The following is a 20,020-nucleotide window of genomic DNA, read 5'->3' on the forward strand; positions in this document are numbered from 1 at the left end:
TGATTTCTGACAGTCTCAAATGGGTGAACAGTGCAGTCAGGCAGTAGGGAAAGCAAGTAGGATGCTTGGCTGCATAGCTAGAGGTATAACAAGCAGGAAGAGGGAGATTATGATCCCGCTATATAGAATGCTGGTGAGACCACATTTGGAATACTGTGTTCAGTTCTGGAGACCTCACCTACAAAAAGATATTGACAAAATTGAACGGGTCCAAAGACGGGCTACAAGAATGGTGGAAGGTCTTAAGTATAAAACGTATCAGGAAAGACTTAATGAACTCAATCTGTATAGTCTGGAGGACAGAAGGAAAAGGGGGGACATGATCGAAACATTTAAATATATTAAAGGGTTAAATAAGGTCCAGGAGGGAAGTGTTTTTAATAGGAAAGTGAACACAAGAACAAGGGGACACAATCTGAGGTTAGTTGGGGGAAAGATCAAAAGCAACATGAGAAAATATTATTTTACTGAAAGAGTAGTAGATCCTTGGAACAAACTTCCAGCAGACGTGGTAGATAAATCCACAGTAACTGAATTTAAACATGCCTGGGATAAACATATATCCATCCTAAGATAAAATACAGAAAATAGTATAAGGGCAGACTAGATGGACCATGGGGTCTTTTTCTGCCGTCAGACTTCTATGTTTCTATGTTTCTATGTTTCTATGGATGGTTGAATAGATATGGATAGATAGATAGATAGATAGATAGATAGATAGATAGATAGATAGATAAGTAAATAGATAGATAGATAGATAGATAGATAGATAGATAGATAGATCAATAGACAGATCGATAGACAGACAGACAGATGACGTAGATAACACAGATGATAGATAGTAGACATGTGCAGATGGATTAAACAGATGACAGATGGATCTCTATCAATTTTACTTTATCGATCTATATATCTTAGTCTGCTATTGATCTGTGTGTGTGTGTGTTTGTGTGTGTGTCTACACATACAGAGAGGCAGAGGCAGAGGCCGAGATACTCACCCTTGTGGTTGAAGTCATAGATGTAATCTGGGCAGGGGATGGAGACCACCTTCCCTGGGGCCCCTTCCGGCCAGCAAGCGATCTTGTCCCACTCGGGGGCACAATACCCGTCTGCAAGACACAAAGAAGGGCGTTGGAGAGCGGTGGGAGGTCAGGCGCAGCCCCCCCCCCCCCACGGGAGAAGGACGGGTGGAGTGGAAAACCATTGAGGTGCAGCCACCTCCCTTTGACCTTCCTAGTGGTTTCTGACAATCGTAGTCAGTGGGGAAGCTGGATTCGCTTAAAGGCACACGATTCACTTAACGACCATGGCAAAACCAGTTATAAAATCAGGTGCAAATGCACATATGCATAAACATTCAACACAACTGTGTAATCTTAACAATACTTCTTTTTTTCTTCCTGGAATATGTTTCCTTGACACATCAGAAGAGATAACCCTCCATCAAAGCAGAAATTATGCGATAAAATTTGGGAGTTTCCTTCCTCCCTTCCTCTATTATTCTTTCCTTCTTTCTTTCCTTCCTCCTCTATCTTCCTTTTTCCTTCCCCTCCCTTTTTCTTGTATTTCCTTTCCTTCCTTCTTTCCTCCCTCCCTCCTCTCCTCTCACTCTCCCCCTCTCTCCCTCTCATTTCCTTCCTTCCCACCCCCCTCTCCTTCCTTCCCTCCCTCCCTCACACCATTCCTTACTTCCATTCTTTCCTCCTCCTTCCTCCTTTCCTCCCCCCTCCTTCCTTCCCTTCCTCGCTCCTTCACCCTCCTTTCCTCCCTCTCTTCCTCTTCTTTCTTCCTTTCTTCCCTCTTTGTTTAGCTCTTTCTTTCCTTCTTTCTTTCTCTTTCTCTCTTTTCTTCCTTTTCTCCTTCCCCTCCCTTTTCTTGTATTTCCTTTCCTTCCTTCTTTCCTCCCACCCTCCTCTCCTCTCACTCTCCCCCTCTCTCCTTCCCATTTTCTTCCTTCCCACCCCCTCTCCTTCCTTCCCTCCCTCCCTCACACCATTCCTTACTTCCATTCTTTCCTCCTCCTTCCTCCTTTCCTCCCCCCTCCTTCCTTCCCTTCCTCGCTCCTTCACCCTCCTTTCCTCCCTCTCTTCCTCTTCTTTCTTCCTTTCTTCCCTCTTTGTTTAGCTCTTTCTTTCCTTCTTTCTTTCTCTTTCTCTCTTTTCTCTCTTTTCTTCCTTTTCTCCTTCCCCTCCCTTTTTCTTGTATTTCCTTTCCTTCCTTCTTTCCTCCCACCCTCCTCTCCTCTCACTCTCCCCCTCTCTCCTTCCCATTTTCTTCCTTCCCACCCCCTCTCCTTCCTTCCCTCCCTCCCTCACACCATTCCTTACTTCCATTCTTTCCTCCTCCTTCCTCCTTTCCTCCCCCCTCCTTCCTTCCCTTCCTCGCTCCTTCACCCTCCTTTCCTCCCTCTCTTCCTCTTCTTTCTTCCTTTCTTCCCTCTTTGTTTAGCTCTTTCTTTCCTTCTTTCTTTCTCTTTCTCTCTTTTCTTCCTTTTCTCCTTCCCCTCCCTTTTTCTTGTATTTCCTTTCCTTCCTTCTTTCCTCCCACCCTCCTCTCCTCTCACTCTCCCCCTCTCTCCTTCCCATTTTCTTCCTTCCCACCCCCTCTCCTTCCTTCCCTCCCTCCCTCCCACCATTCCTTACTTCCATTCTTTCCTCCTCCTCTCCTCCCCCCTCCTTCCTTCCCTTCCTCACTCCTTCACCCTCCTTTCCGCCCTCTCTTCCTCTTCTTTCTTCCTTTTTCCCTTTTCATTTAGCTCTTTTTTCTTTCTTTCTTTCTCTTTCTCTCTTTTCTTTCTTTCCTCCTTTCTTTCTCTTTCTCTCTTTTCTTTCTTTTCTCCTTCTCCCCTTTTCTTGTATTTCCTTTCCTTCCTTCTTTCCTCCCTCCCTCCTCTCACTCTCCCCCTCTCTCCATCCAATTTTCTTCCTTCCCACCCCCTCTCCTTCCTTCCCTCCCTCCCTCCCACCATTCCTTACTTCCATTCTTTCCTCCTCCTTCCTCCTTTCCTCCCCCCTTCACCCTCCTTTCCTCCCTCTCTTCTTCTTCTTTCTTCCTTTCTTCCCTCTTTGTTTAGCTCTTTCTTTCCTTCTTTCTTTCTCTTTCTCTCTTTTCTTTCTTTTCTCCTTCCCTCCTTCCTCTCTTTCCTTTCTCTCTTTCCCTTTCTTTCTTTGTTTCTCTCTTTCTCTTTCTTTCATCTCTCTCTCTCTCTCTTTCTTTCTCTCTCTCCTTCCTTCCTCCCTTCCTTCCTCAACATCTGCTCCACATGGGAAGCCCACAACACCCGCCTGCATCTCGGCAAGGAAAGATTCGCCAACCCGGCTCCCAGGGTGTTTGCGTAGCAGCATAGGATATAAATCACCCCTGGGTTAGCCTGGCACTCTGAACGGGGCAGCGGCAACCACAGGCCGGCTGAGCCTGTTGTGCCCTTGCGGTGGTTCTATTACGGGAAGGACGAGCCGTGCTTGGAAAGAAATGGGAGAGAGAAACCTCAAGAGTACTAGAAAAAGACAGGGGGAAGGAGAGGGGGGGGGGAAAGAATAATGGAGAAGAGAAAGGAGGGAAGGAGGGAGGGAGGGCAAGAAAGGGAGAAGGAGGGAGAGGAAGAGAGAGAGAAAGAGAAAATAAAAGGAAGGAAAGCAATGAGTAAATAAGAGAGAAAGAAAGAAAAAGGAAGAAGGGAGGCAGGAAATGAAGGAAGGAGGGAGGGAAGGAAGGAAGGAAAAAGGAGAGAAAGGGAGGAAGGAAAGAAAAGGAAATAAGAGGAAAGTAGATAGCTATGTAAGTAATAAAATAAATAAAAATAAAAGGAAGGAAAGCAATGAGTAAATAAGAGAGAAAGAAAGAAAAAGGAAGAAGGGAGACAGGAAATGAAGGAAGGAGGGAGGGAAGGAAGGAAGGAAAAAGGAGAGAAAGGGAGGAAGGAAAGAAGGAAGGAAAGAAAAGGAAATAAGAGGAAAGTAGATAGCTATGTAAGTAATAAAATAAATAAAAATAAAAGGAAGGAAAGCAATGAGTAAATAAGAGAGAAAGAAAGAAAAAGGAAGAAGGGAGACAGGAAATGAAGGAAGGAAGGAGGGAGGGAAGGAAGGAAAAAGGAGAGAAAGGGAGGAAGGAAAGAAGGAAGGAGAGAAAGAAAAGGAAATAAGAGGAAAGTAGATAGCTATGTAAGTAATAAAATAAATAAAAATAAAAATAAAAGGAAGGAAAGCAATGAGTAAATAAGAGAGAAAGAAAGAAAAAGGAAGAAGGGAGACAGGAAATGAAGGAAGGAAGGAGGGAGGGAAGGAAGGAAGGAAAAAGGAGAGAAAGGGAGGAAGGAAAGAAAGAAGGAAGGAGAGAAAGAAAAGGAAATAAGAGGAAAGTAGATAGCTATGTAAGTAAATCTGGGGCAGGAAAGAAGGGCCAACAGACCAAGATGCAAGCCAGCTGCCACCTTATGCCCTCCAGACTGACGTCCCCCAAAGCAGGAACATCTGGGATCGCTGGCAGGGCCAGCATGACACTGCCCGTCTCTTGCTGCTCCAAAGACCACATCTGGGGAAGGCATCAGAGCTTCGCCTTCCCACCGCCAGGAGATGCCCACCAGGCAGGCCAGAGAAAAGGGTGGACCTCCTGCCCCCCAACCAAATAATGATTCAACCAGGAAGGTCAATAAATTAAATCCAGCTAATACGATTAAGGGGAAAGGCTCCCTTGTGAAGGCCAGCAGAACTTCACAAACAGATCTCTGTCGTTTTCTTGGCCCGCGATGGCCAGACGTGGTTGGAGATGGCCTCCTTCCAGGACGGGAGATTTTTTCACTCAAAATTTCCAGGTGACACAGACTGGAAATCTCCTCCCAACGCTGCCCATCAACCAAAGGCCCCTTTTCAAGTTGGCCGAATGTGCCGGCTGGAGAACCGTGAGGAGGAGACGTCGAGGGGAAAAACCCACAAGGGACTGGGAGAAATTTGGGATACTGTATTCCATAATTCAGGAAAACGTTGGTAGTTTTCTCTTAAGTCAGAGAGGGATGAAGGGCTCTAGATGAGGTCTCTCAACCTTGATCCACTTTTATTACTAATAGTATTTTATTTTATTATTTTATTCATTATTATTTATTATTATTTTATTATTTTATTATTTTATTATTTTATTATTTTATTATTTTATTATTTTATTATTTTATTATTTTATTATTTTATTATTTTATTATTTTATTATTTTATTATTTTATTATTTTATTATTTTATTATTTTACTATTTTATTTATTATTATTATTATTACTATTACTATTATTATTAAAATAATAATAATAACAACAACAATAATAACAATAACAACAACAATAATAACAACAACAACAACAATAATCTCCTTCTGCCGCATGAATCCCAGCGTCTGGTGAGATCCCACAGAGTTGGTCTTCTCAGGGTCCCATCAACCAGACAATGTTGGTTGGCAGGGCCTAGGGGAAGAGCCTTCTCTGTGGGGGGCCCGGCCCTCTGGAAACAGCTCCCCCCGGAGATTCGCACTGCCCCCACCCTCCTTACTTTCCAAAAAAGTTTGAAGAATCATCTTTGCTGCCAGGCCTGGGGATATTAGATCTCTCTCCCCCCTCCCCCCCGGATGAACAAATGTGTTTAGAATAAATTATTGATTGAGTGAATGATAATTGAATGTTTTTAGTTTTTAGGATGTTTTTTTCAGTCTTTTAATTGTTATCAATTGGATCAAATTGTTTTATTATGTATTCTATGTTTATTGCGAGTCCAGGGAGAAGGGCGGCATACAAATCCAATAAACAAACAAACAAACAAACAATAGTAAGTCCCTTTCCTACTGTCTTATAAATAAATAAATAAATAAATAAATAAATAAATAAATAAACAAACAAACAAACAAATAAACAAACAAGCATGCCCACAAATAAATAAATAAATAATTTTTATTTTACTTTTATTACTGCTAGTTTTTTCTCATCCTTCCCATCACCCATCTCCTCCCACTTATGATGTAACTTGTTGCTTGTATCCTTAAGATTTTTATTAATATTGATTGTTTCTTCATTGCTTCTTTGACCCCTATGACAATCATTAAGTGTTGTTCTTCATGATTCTTGACAAATTTTGTTTATTCATTCATTCATTCATTCATTCATTCATTCATTCATTCATTCATTCATTTATTTATTTTGTCCAATACACAATGAAGGTTATAGAGGATATACTCGTAGTAAAATATATCAAAGAAAGAATAGAAGATATAGGAATAAAATATATCAGTGAAAGAACAGATATAGGAATAGAAATATATATATAGAGAGAAATATACATATAGAATATAGACTATCCTAGTCTCCCTTAATTTTAAAAATTAGAGCAAAAACATGTTATATATATATGAAGGGATTGGATACTGTAGCCTAGAGGTTTATTTTCTGCCTTACAAGGCAGAGAATAAACCTCTCTCTCTATATATATATATGCATATATATATAGAGAGAGAGAAAGAGAGAGAGAGAGATAGAGATAGATAGATATAGAGATAGATAGATAGATAGATAGATAGATAGATATACAGTATTTCTTTAATGTACACTGAGAGCATCTGCACCAAAGACAAATTCCTTGTGTGTCCAATCACACTTGGCCAATAAAATAATTCTATTCCAATAAAATAATTCTATTTTTTAAAATATATTTATTTATTAGAGTCACTGTTCTAGATATACCTTCTATAGCTTGGAACCATTGTTAGACCTAGAATGTCTACCATCCCACCCCATCTGGAGAGAAGGTACCCTTACATCTCAGCATGGGTGGCTGGGAATTATTGGGTTGAAGTCCTCCACGTCTTAAAGTATCCAAGAATGAGAAATATTGTTCTAGGTATTCCTTCCTCTACGGAATGAGTTGTATCTAGAACGTCAGCCATCCCACCCCATCTGGAGGGAAGCTATCCCTACATCTCAGCATGGGTGGCTGGGAATTATTGGGTTGAAGTCCTCCATGTCTTAAAGTATCCAAGAATGAGAAATATTGTTCTAGGTATTCCTTCTTCTACAGAATGAGTTGTATCTAGAACGTCAACCATTCCAGCCTTTCTGGAGCAAAGCTGGTCTTATATCTTCTTCTTTTTTTTGAAGTTAGGAAAACAGCAACCAACTCAAAAGATGCTGAGCCTTGGAGACAGGAAAATTATTCCAGCCACGTCAAAAACGTGAATTGTGTGTGTGTGTTTTGGACACTCTCCACGCTATGAGGTCTAGCAAATACACACCCGTGTGTTTCGATTGAACCTATCCGATTTTGACAGGGCAGTTTGGCCCAGCAAATAAGAGCATTATTTATGAGGTGGAGGAAGAAAGAGGCACCTGGGATTAAACAACGTTTAATAACTAAACAACGGAGATCAATGTTCTAGCAATTAGCTGGCGCATTGGCGAGAACCATAGATGCACCAGGGTGGGAACTCACAGTCCTTTCCCCACAAATAGTGGAGTGAAATGATGGGGCTGGCAGAGATCCCAAAACTGATTGAGCTAATTAAATAAAATAATTTATCTAGGGTTTGGTTTTTTTTTTCCCCATTTGGAAAACACTTCTGGGTTTTGTACTTAACCCTAAAAACATACGGGAGTCTAATTTTAGGTGTTGTGGACGAGAGCGATGCCATTGTTATAGCAAAGGCTGAAAACATTTAGAAGCAGAAACGTGGGGTCCCTGGTGGTCTCTGAGCTGGGTGCAAACATTTCATGGCCCAACTAGGGAACTTCATCAGTGCTAGAAGGAGGGTTAGAAACATAGAAACATAGAAACATAGAAGTCTGACGGCAGAAAAAGACCTCATGGTCCATCTAGTCTGCCCTTATACTATTTTCTGTATTTTATCTTAGGATGGATATATGTTTATCCCAGGCATCTTTAAATTCAGTTACTGTGGATTTATCTACCACATCTGCTGGAAGTTTGTTCCAAGGATCTACTACTCTTTCAGTAAAATAATATTTTCTCATGTTCCTTTTGATCTTTCCCCCAACTAACTTCAGATTGTGTCCCCTTGTTCTTGTGTTCACTTTCCTATTAAAAACACTTCCCTCCTGGACCTTATTTAACCCTTTAATATATTTAAATGTTTTGATCATGGGTCTTTAATATATTTAAATGTTTCGGTTCTAGGGTCCAGCAGTGATGATGTTCCCTAGTTGGGTCATGAGATGTCTATGAGAAAACCACCTAGCTCAAAGATCACCAAGGACCAGACGGGTGTCATTCTCCTCCCCCTCCTCCCCCTCCTCTCTTTTAACACTGATGATGTTCCCTAGTTGGGTCATGAGACGTCTGAAAACCCCCCCACCAATTTCAGAGAATATCAAGGACCCCACAGTCCTCCTCCTCCTGCTCTCTTCAAATCCTGTCCTCTTCCTCCTCTCTTCTAGCACTGATGATGTTCCCTAGCTAGGTCATGAGATGTCTAACAAGATAATCACCAACTTCAGAGAGTATCAAGGACCCCACATTCCTCCTCCTCCTCCTCCTCCCACCCTCTCACTCCCCTCCTCTCTTCTAGCACTGATGATGTCCCCTAGATGGGTCATGAGACGTCTGCAAGAAATCCACCTGGCTCAAAGACCACCAGGAACCCACCCACTCCGTGTCAACCCTGAGCCACAAATATTCTCTTTTTCCTCTTCTCAGAAATAGAAATGGCTGTGTAGGGAGGCGGGCAGTGTGTACAACAAGAGAATAAATTTGAGCCTCGAAGGTTTCCTGTTCTCAGTGCGATTGTTAAAACACTAGTTTAATGCATCGTTTTGCAAAAGCTGCCCCAAAGTATCCACCCCATTTGCTTGTTTTGCCTTCGGAATTCTTATGCAAACATTATTATTTTCTTTTTCTTGCTCTCTTTTTCTCCTAACGATCATAAACATGGCGAAATGGGCTGGAACAAATTTAAGTGGAGGAAGGCTGACAAATTGAGAAGAACACAACCGGTTCCAGATGGGAGATGTCGAGTGCGAACGATTTAAAGGCATTCTGAAACAATTAAGAATTTCTCTTGGTGGATTCGGGGCGGGAAGGAAAAGTGGGGAGAGACGGGACGCTTTTCCCGATGAGAATCCGCTCTCCCGGGAACTGAGAGGTCATCTAGTCTGACCCCTGCATGCTGCAGGACTAGCTGGTTGCTATTATTGGTAATTTTGGACCTAAAACATCATGCTTCGCGGCCATTTGAAGTCACAATGGATTTTCTTGTGGGTACAAATAGTCCTCAACTTACAACAGTTCACTTAGTGACCGTTTGAAAGCAACAAAGGCATTTTTAAAATGAATTTTTAAATTGGTTTTTATAATAATAATAAAGATTCCTAAGAGGTCAGTAAGGGGCGAGAACAAGTGCACTAGAGTGCCTTCCGTCCCCTGTCCTATTGCTCTCCTATATCTCCTATACCTTCCTTCTATTCCTATATCTCTTCTTCTATTCTTTCATTGATATGTTCTATTCCTATTTCTTCTTTTCTATTCTTTCTTAGATATATTTTACTATGGGTATCTCCTCTATAACCTTCACATGTATTTTACTATGTGTATATAGATATATACCCACTAAAACCCTCATTGTGTATTGGACAAAATAAATAAATAAAATAATAATAATAATAATAATAATAAACATTCACTCAAAACCTAACAATGTGCTCAATGTTCAAAGTATCCACCACCAAACAACATTCATACCCCTCCACCAAGATGGGGGGGCATATTTTCTAAGTACCATTTTAATTTAAGAGCAATATACATTGCTCAAAAAAAAATAAAGGGAACATTTAAACAACAGAATATAACTCCATGTAAATCAAACTTCTGTGAAACCAAACTGTCTACTTAGGAAGCAACACTGATTCACAATCAATTTCACATGCTGTTGTGCAAATGGAATAATTGTGCAAATGAAATGTTCAATGAGAATATTACTTTACTGTATTATGATTGGAGAGAAAAATTAAAAAAATTATTTGCCGAGAATATTTCATTCATTCAGATCTAGGATGTGTTATTTGAGTGTTCTCTTTAATTTTTTTTTGGAGCAGTACAGTATATTTATTTACATATTATAAGGTAATTCTAATTTATTCTTTATTCCTCGGTCTTGAATTCTACTGACCACGTATCCTCTTACGTTGTCTTATCGTATCATCAGTTCCCACAGATCAGTTTCATTGGCCGAATTTATCCTCTTATCCATAATCTCAAACTGAATATGACGTTGTTAATCATTTAAGTGAATGATTCACTTAACAGTGATTCACTTAACAACCATGGGAAGAAAAGTCCCAGGGATTCACTTAACAACCGTGGGAAGAAAAGTCCCAGTGATTCACTTAACAACCGTGGGAAGAAAAGTCCCAGTGATTCACTTAACAACCGTGGGAAGAAAAGTCCCAGGGATTCACTTAACAACCGTGGGAAGAAAAGTCCCAGGGATTCACTTAACAACCGTGGGAAGAAAAGTCCCAGGGATTCACTTAACAACCGTGGGAAGAAAAGTCCCAGGGATTCACTTAACAACCGTGGGAAGAAAAGTCCCAGGGATTCACTTAACAACCGTGGGAAGAAAAGTCCCAGGGATTCACTTAACAACCGTGAGAAGAAAAGTCCCAGGGATTCACTTAACAACCGTGGGAAGAAAAGTCATAAAACAGGGCAAAATTGGCTTCACTCTTAACTTAGTAACAGGATATTTCGGGTTGAACTGTGGTTGTTAAGTCGAGGATTACCTATATCTAAAACCCACATTTGAAATCACGACAATCATTTACAGAGTCAAGGTCTCATTTTACAGCAGTTTTGCCAAAGTCCCACATTTATTTCTGATTTTCAGCGAAACCAGCCTAAAATAAACTATGGGCTCCCTTAATGACCACTGTGTTTACTTAACGACCATCACAAATAAGATTTTGAAATCAGGTTGTAACTTTGAGCATTCCCTGAAGAAAGGCAAGATGGATTCCTTGTGTGAGAATGGTCACTAAACAAATGGTCGTAAGTGGAGGACTACCTGGATCTCGAGCCCCACAGGTAGTCCTTGACTTGCAACCATTTGTATAACGACCCCCGTAACAACTGAAAAAAGTGACTTATGACCAATCCTCACACTTACGACAGTCCCCGTCGTAAGATCAAAATTTTGGCACTTGGCAACTTGCAGCATCCTGGGGTCACACGATCGTCCTTTGCGACCTTCTGGGAAGTTGGATTCATTTAAAGTCCATGTGATTCACTTAACAACTGCATTGGTTCCCTTTATAATCACGGCCTGGTGGCCGTGAAATCGAGTGGGACTCAACAACAGGAGGGTCATGAAACTGGGTGCAACTCGCCTTGTTTAGCCACAGAAATCCTGCTCCCTACTTTGGTCGTAAGTCAAGGACTCCCTCCATTAGAGTAAATTTAGGTCTCTTTGATGTCTCTCCCTTAAAATCTGTTTCCTCTTGTGTTTTTTCTTTTTTCTTTAAAAAAAACACCCTGCTAGCATCTATACAATAAATGCACGAAATTCTCCAGGCTTTTAATTACCGTTAAACTCCATTTCTGTCCATTTATTTTTTCTTTCCGCACCGCCAAAAGGCAGAGAGAATAAACGTAACCGATTCATCGTTTGCCCAGGCTTTAAAATTTTGCATCTCTTTTTTCCCCTGGCTCCTGCTTTTTATATAAAATGAAATCGCTATATAAAACGGTACCATTGGTCCTTGACTGATAATACTTAATTTAGTGACCATTCAAAGTTACAACGGCAAAGGAAACAGTGTTGGGCAACCGACTCATATTCACGATGGGTGAAACCTGCGTCATCCTCTTTTGCAACCTTCTCACAAGCAAAGTCAATGGGGAAGCCAGATTCACTTAACAACCAGGTTATTAATAAACCATGGCAAGAAATGCTGTACTTTGGGGGCAAAATTCACTTAACAAATGCATTCTTTAGCGAGAGAAATATCGGGTTCAATCACAGAATCTGCATATGTTAAGGCAGGGATTGGAATGGGAGCTTCGATCCGCAAAGGAAGCAGTAATCCAGATAAATACTTGGGTGGGGCACCACCAGGAGATCCCAGGATGTAGGTGAGAAAAGCCAAAGAGGGCACCTAGAGTTGAGTGTGGATTTGAATCCGGTTGAAGAAGGAGGGGGGGGGGGGAGAATGAGATTGAAAGAATACAAAGCTAGTATAGTAGGAAGGTTTACTGAGTAATGTTGATTTTGGATCAAACACCAGGTGACAGTGAGTTCTAGTCCCATCTTAACCACGAAAAAAAGGCTGGATGATTTTGGGCCAATCAGCAAGAGAAAGGGAATTCTAGTCCTGAATGTCAATGAATTTGGGCCAATCATCAGGAGACTTGTAATCCCACTTTAGGTATGAAAGGCAGCTGGGTGATTTTGGGCCAATCACCAGGAGACGGTGAGTTCTAGTCCCGTTTTAGGTATGAAAGGCATTGTTATTGTGTGAAAAACAGGAGATGGATATGTATTCGCCACCTTGTGGTTATTTATAAAAATACATTTATGCCTAATATAACCTACATGATCATTGCAATTTGCATACCAATGAAGTCCCCACCCTTCAAATACTCCATAGATGAGCAACAACACCAGGGACCCCACAGTCCTCCTCATCTCTCCTCCTCCTTCTTCTTTCCTCAAACTGCACTTCCTTCTAACACTGATGATGTTACCTAGTTGGGTCGTGAAACGTCTGCAAGAAAAGCCACCAAGCTCAGAGGGGACCAAGGACCCTACATTCCTCCTCTTCCTCCTCCTCCTTCATAATCCAGCATTTTCCAACTCTGGCAATAGTTTGGTCTGCAGACTTCAACTCCCAGAATTCCACAGCCAGCCTAGATAGCCATGGCTGAGAATTCTGGGAATTAAAGAATAGAATAGAATAGAATTCTTTATTGGCCAAGTGGGATTGGACACACAAGGAAATTGTCTTGGTGCAGATGCTCACAGTGTACATAAAATAAAAAGATACATTTGTCAAGAATCAGGAGGTACAACACTTAATGATTGTCATAGGGGTCAAATAAGCAATGAAGAAACAATCAATATTAATAAAAAAATCTTAGGATACAAGCAACAAGTTACATCCATACAGTCCTAAGTGGGAGGAAAAGGATGATAGGAATGATGAGAAAAATTAGTAGAAATAGAAGTGCAGATTTAGTAAAAAGTCTGACAGTGTTGAGGGAATTATTTGTTTAGCAGAGTGATGGTGTTCGGGGAAAAACTGTTCTTGTGTCTAGTTGTCGTGGTGTGCAGTGCTCTGTAGCAACGTTTTGAGGGTAGGAGTTGAAACAGTTTGTGTCCAGGATGCGAGGGGTCAGTCAATATTTTCCCCACCCTCTTTTTGACTCATGCAGTCTACAGGTCCTCAGTGGAAGGCAGGTTGGCAGCAATGGTTTTTTCTGCAGTTCTGATTCCCCTCTGAAGTCTGTGTCGGGCCTGTTGGGTTGCAGAACTGAACCAGACAGTTATGGAGGTGCAGATGACAGACTCAATGATTCCTCTGTAGAAGTGGATCAGCAGCTCCTTGGGCGGTTTGAGCTTCCTGAGCTGGCGCAGAAAGAACATTCTTTGTTGTGCTTTTTTTATGGTGTTTTTGATGTTAGGTGAACATTTTAGGTCTTGAGATATGATAGAACCTAGAAATTTGAAGGTCTCTACTGTTGATACTGTGTTGTCTAGTATTGTGAGAGGTGGAAGGGTTTCTCCTAAAGTCTACCACCATTTCTACGGTTTTGAGTGTGTTCCGTTCTGGTCACACCACAAGGATAAGTCCATTCACTTTGGGCAAAACTGCTACAATCTATTCTGGCTACTCAAGGGCCTCTTAATTTAAGAATCATGGGGTTGGGAGGGACCTTGGAGGTCATCTAGTCCAACCTTCTGCTCAAAAGCACGAGACCCTCATTCAAATGGACTTGTCTGGCTACAGATAATGATAGAGGTCCCTAAAGGTGCTTGAATTAGGACCAGTTGTAAAAGAGCTCATAAAAAAACGAAAAAAAATCCCACACCAGCCTGCCTTCCTCTTGAAACCACTTCTGTCGCATTCTTGTGCAGTGTCTTTATTTCCTCCTAATTAATTCTGACTTCATTCCCAGCATCTCGTTAGCTCACGCTAATTAATTCCAGGCCAAGCAGGCGTGACTGGGCCCACTCCTCGGCCAGATTTGCTTAGGAAAAAAAAAAGACCTTTCCTTGGGCGAAAACTTTCTCTAACTTTACTCCAGCTAGAATCAAAACACAGAGGAGACCAGCAACCAATCGTAAGCCTCGGTCCTTCTCCTAATGGCCCAATTGGAACACAGAGAGCATCTCAGCCTCCCCTCCTGAAGATTTCAAGGAAGTCCCGCCCATGAATTTTGATTGGATGGAGGGATAGATGACAAACAAAGAAACAAACACGCCTTCTTTTACAGGGAATCCTCGAATTATAACTGCGAGTGGAGCACAGAATTTCCATTACTAAGCAAGTTGGTTGTTAAGTGAATTGTAATTGATTCTATGATCTTTTATATCATGATTGTTAAGAAAATCATTTCAGTTATTAAGTGAATTGTGCTAGGAAGGTGATGAATGAAGATCACATGACCTGGCTTGCTGCAATTAGCACAAATCCGTAAATTATAAATTTTATTTTATTTTTCTTTTGGGAAGAGGAAAAAGCCAAGAATTTTCAGTCAGTTCAATTTTATTGACAAGTGGACCATTTACTTCACGTTTTTTTATTCTGGAATAAAGTTTTATTTTTTCCAAGGTGGCCTGCTGTCCCGTTAATTTGGGGGTTATCTTTGCTCCAAAATGCAAGAGGGTAATGTGGCTGAATGTCAGCCAACTCGCAGGTCATTTTAAAATAAATTATTATATTCTGTATCTATGTATTGTATTATGTTGTGTTGTGTTGTGTTGTGTTGTATTGTATTAATTATGTTATGTTATGTTATATTAATATTATATTATATTATTTATTTACTTATTCGATTTTATGCCACCCTTCTCCTTAGACTCAGGGTGGCTTAAAACATATTAGCAATAGCACCTTTTAACAGTACCAGCATGTTATGTTATGTTGTTATGTTATGTTATGTTACGTTACGTTACGTTACGTTACGTTATGGTATGTTATGGTATGTTATGGTATTGTATTGTTTATTATTATTATTATTATTATTATTATTATTATTATTATTAATTAGATTTGTATGCCGCCCCTCTCCGTAGACTCGTATTGTATTATATTGTATTGTATTGTATTGTATTGCATTATATATTATAGTCCATTTGGAGAAGGGTGGCTTATAAATCTAAGTAATTAAATTAAATTATTATATATAGGCCCGAGGCGGCACAGTGGTTAGTGTACAGCACTGCAGGCTACTTCACTTAACTGCTAGCTGCAATTTGGTGGTTCAAATCTGCCCACCGTCTCCAGGTTGACTCAGCCTTCCTTCCATCCGAGGTGGGTCAAATGAGGACCCAGATTGTTGGGGACAAGAGGCTGATTCTGTAAACCGCTTAGAGAGGGCTGTCAAAGCACAATGAAGTGGTATATAAGTCTAAATGCTATTGTTATGTTATATGTTATGTTATGTTGTTATGTTATGTTATGTTATGTTATTGCATCGCATTGCATTGCATTATGTTATGTATAGCTGGGGAAAAACTCTTGCCTATGAAGCTTTCAGGCCAATACATTGATTTAGTGAGAAATCACCAGGGTCTTCCTTCCTTTAGAGGGAGGTGGGGGGGATTCAGAGCGTGGGAAAATCAGCCGAGAAGCAAAATTTCACGTGGTTTTGAACCCACCGTGCTTGTTTTTTTTAGGGATGTTTGCCTAGCAAGAGAGAAACCCCAAACTTCCAAGAGGCGTTAAAGGGGGAAATTCTTGCTTAAAATATGTCCTATTGTTCGGAGCAAGAACAGCTGCAGAATGCAGCCGGGGCCGAGGGTGTCTCGCACACGCATCCCCTCCCCCCTCCCTCCCCCCCTCGCACGCTCCGCACACTCACTAATCCAGCTCTGCGTCTCTCTCTCTCTCGCTCTTTTTCGACTCAACTCATCTGGCACCAATTAAGAAACTCCCAAAATAGAAAATAAAATAAAAACTTCTAGCAGCCTCTTGGATTGTGGGGAAGGGGGGGAGCAGTGGGCTAAGCGGGGCCGAGATGGAGGAATGTTTGGTTAACACGCCATGCGGGGACCCCTGACTAATGGGGTGGGCGAGATTCTTCAGCCGCTGCCTTGTTATAGGGAGTCCTTGACTTACAACGATTCGTTTAGTGACCGTTCGAAGTTAATACTGAGCAAAGGGACTTGACGTCCTTGGTTCCCCCCCACCACCACTGGCAACTGACTCGCCTTTATGATGGTGTTGTCCATAAAGGGAGTCACGTGATTCCTTTTTGGCGACCCTCTGACGAGCAGAGAAGTCAGATTCACTTAACAACAATGCGACTGATTGAGCAACCGCAGTGATTCACTTAACAACCAAATTTGTAAAAAGGGGACGCAGCTGACATAAGAACTGACTTCCCCCCCCCCCCAGGTGGTTATGTGAATTGCTGCAGTTGGTAAAGGAACAACCTGGTTGTTAATTGAATCTGGCTTCCCCTGTGGGCTTTGCTCGTCACAAGGTCACAAAACGGGGTCACGTGACTCCTCCCCGAAGCACTGCAACACCGTCATAAATACGGGTCAGTTGCCAATCATCTGGATTTTGATCCCATAACTATGGGAATGCCACAATAGTTATAAGTGTGGGGAAACAGGCATGGTGCAGTTGTGAACTTCGAATGGTCACTAAACAGATGAGTGTAAGTGGAGGACTGGCTGTATTCTGCTAAGTCATAGGAATGGAATGTATAGAAATGAGAGGACAGAAGAAGGCTGAGAAACTGACCGGTCTATTCAGAGGCCCAAGAATGAAGGACACGGTGGATTATTTGAGAAGCCTCTGCCTGGAAGATGCCAGACTGAAAGGGAAGACAAGTTTTGCAGGAAGGAAGGAAGAAGGGAAGGAAGGAGAGAGGAAAGAAAGAATGAGGGAGGGAGGGAGGAAGAAGGGAAGAAGAAAGGAAGGAGGGAGGGAGGAAAAAAGGAAAGAAGATGAGGGAGGAAGGAAGGAAGAAGGGAAGGAAGGAGCGAGGAAAGAAAGAATGAGGGAGGAAGGAAGGAAGGAAGGAAAGAAGGAAGAAGGGAAGAAGAAAGGAAGGAGGGAGGAAGGAAGGAGGGAGGGAAGAAGGAAGAAGGGAGGAAGGAAAAAAGGAAAGAAGATGAGGGAGGAAGGAAGGAAGAAGGGAAGGAAGGAGTGAGGAAAGAAAGAATGAGGGAGGAAGGAAGGAAAGAAGGAAGAAGGGAAGAAGAAAGGAAGGAGGAAGGAAGGAGGGAGGGAAGAAGGAAGAAGGGAGGAAGGAAAAAAGGAAAGAAGATGAGGGAGGAAGGGAGGAAGAACGGAGGAAGGAAAAAAGAAGGGAGGAACAGAGGGAGGGATGAACAAGGAATGCAGCAAAGATGGAAAGAAGGAAAGAAGGGAGGAAAGAAAGAAGGATGAGGGACAGAGGGAGGAAAGGAATGAAGGAAGGAAAAACAAGGGAGGATGGATGGAAGGAAGAAAGGAAGAGGGGAGGAAGGAAAAAAGGAGGGAGGAACAGAGGGAGGGATGAACAAGGAATGCAGCAAAGATGGAAAGAAGAAGGGAGGAAAGAAAGAAGGATGAGGAACAGAGGGAGGAAAGGAACAAAGGAAGGAAAAACAAGGGTGGATGGAAGGAAGGGAGGAAGAAGGGAGGAAGGAAGGAAAACATTGCACTGATTTACCTACATGGGTCATGACAACATCAAGCTCAGAGAGCACCAAAGACCTCACATTTGTTGCCATCCTCCTCTTCCTCCCCCTCCTCTCCACAAACTCCCCTCCCTTCTAGCACTGATGATGTTCCCTAGTGGGGTTATGAGATGCCTCCAAGGAAACCTCCAAGTTCAGTCCTCCTTTTTATTAATCCAGGATTTTCCAACAAAGGCACTTTTTTTTTTGGCTTCTCCAGACTTCAACTCCCAGAATTCCACAGCCATCATAGCCCTGGCTGAGAATTCTGGGACTTGAAGTCCACTTGCCTTCAATTGGCCACGTTTGGACCACTCTGGCTAATCATCCAAATCACACATTCATTCGTTTTTTTAAATGAATAAATAAATAAATACAAGGCTTTGGAAGTTGCACCCGAGAGGAAGGTGCAACCAGATGCACACTCACCTGGCACGTGGGGCCTCTTGGCTTGTATGTGTCTTTCACACCTGGCCTTGGCTTTCAACAGGATCATCACTTGTTCCTCCTTCGTTAAGACGTCATCACGGTCCACCTTGGGGGGGAGGGGGGGGAGGAGAGAGAAACAGCTCATGAGATGCTTTCTGGTTGCATGCTTTATACAGTGGTTGGGAGCCTCTTCATAGCTTTTCTTTTTTCCCTTCCTTTCATTATATTCCTCTCTTTTTATTTCTTTCCTTTCTTTCCTTCTCTTCTTCTTTCCTTCTTCCCCCCCTCCTTTGCCATCTTTCCATCCCTTACATTCCTTTTTTCTTCCTTCCTTCCTCTCCTCCCTCCTGTCCTCATTCCTTCCTTTTGCTTTCCTTCTTTCCTTCCTTCCAATATATACCTTTTTCCTTCCTCCCTTTCTTCCTTTCTTCCCCCTCCCTCCCTTCCTCTTGCCTTCCTTCCATTATATTCTTTTCTTCTTGCTTTCCTCCTTCTCTTTCTTTCCTTCCATTATATTCCTTCCTTCCTTTTTCTTCCCTCTTCTCTTTCCTTCCTTCCATTATATTCCCTGCTTCTTTCTTTCCTTCCTCTTTTCCTTCTTTCCTTCCTTCCCCCTCCCTCCCTTCCTTTTGCCTTCCTTCCATTATATTCTTTTCTTCTTTCTTTCCTCCTTCTCTTTCTTTCCTTCCATTATATTCCCCCTTCTTTCTTTCTTTCCTTCCTCCTTTCCTTCCTTCCTTCCTTCTCACTCACTCCCTCCCTTCCATTATATTCTTTCCTTCTTACTTTCCTCCTTCTTTCTTTTCTTCCATTATATATTTTCCTTCCCTCTTCTCTTTCCTTCCTTCCATTATATTCTCCCCTTCTTTCCTTCCATCCTTCCGCCCTCCCTTTGTCCCTGCTTGGTTGTCCAAAAACAGAATAAATTGGATATTTTTTAAAAAAAAAACCACATGCAAAGGGTTCAATAAAGGGATTGGAGGCTGAAACATATGAAGAACGGTTGCAGGAACTGATCCTGGCTAGTTTAATGAAAAGAAGGACCAGGGGAGACATCATAGCATCTTCCAATATCTCAGTGGTTGCCACAAAGAAGAAGGAGTCAACATATTCCCCAAAGCACCTGAGGATAGAACAAGAAGCAATGGGTGGAAACTAAACAAGGAGAGAAGCAACTTAGAACTAAGGAGACATTTCCTGACAGTTAGAACAATTAATCTATGGAACAGCCTGCCACCAGAAGTTATAAATGCTTCAACACTTGAAATTTTTAAGATGTTGGATAACCCTCTGTCTGAAGTAGTGTAGGGCTTCCTGCCTAAGCAGGGGGTTGGACTAGAAGACCTCTTAGGTCCTTTCCACCTCTGTTGCTATTATTGTTAATAAAACCCTTTTTTAAATCCTTCTGCCGTTCACGTTTGCTCCTGGTGATCTGCCTTAGCTCCGAAGTGCTTGAATTAAAATCACTATTAATTGCCTCTTAATGTTTTGCCAAACTATTTTTCATAACATCTATATGAGAAGTGTTTGATGTCTACCCAGGGCAATTTTAGGAGTCTGAAGAGGTGCTGGAAGATAATGGTTTTCACTATAGTGATGATATATTAGACATTAATAATGTTACTTTCCAGAATGTTAGCGGGAACCTTTTATCTATTAACATAATTTAAGTTTCCAATTAATTGCCTTCATGCCGAATTCTCAATTCCTTACACTA

General features: G+C 41.7%; 1 protein-coding gene across 1 annotated transcript in view; it reads right to left on the reverse strand.

Annotated features, from left to right (window-relative positions):
- PTH1R (parathyroid hormone 1 receptor) overlaps positions 1–20,020 on the reverse strand; it is a 114,498-nt gene that overhangs the window by 39,790 nt on the left and 54,688 nt on the right. Inside the window, 2 exon segments of the mRNA XM_070729821.1 lie at positions 1,001–1,111; positions 18,304–18,409. Coding sequence (XP_070585922.1) covers positions 1,001–1,111; positions 18,304–18,409 — 217 coding nt within the window.

Source organism: Erythrolamprus reginae, chromosome Z, assembly GCF_031021105.1.
Source record: "Erythrolamprus reginae isolate rEryReg1 chromosome Z, rEryReg1.hap1, whole genome shotgun sequence".
NCBI lineage: Eukaryota > Metazoa > Chordata > Lepidosauria > Squamata > Dipsadidae > Erythrolamprus > Erythrolamprus reginae.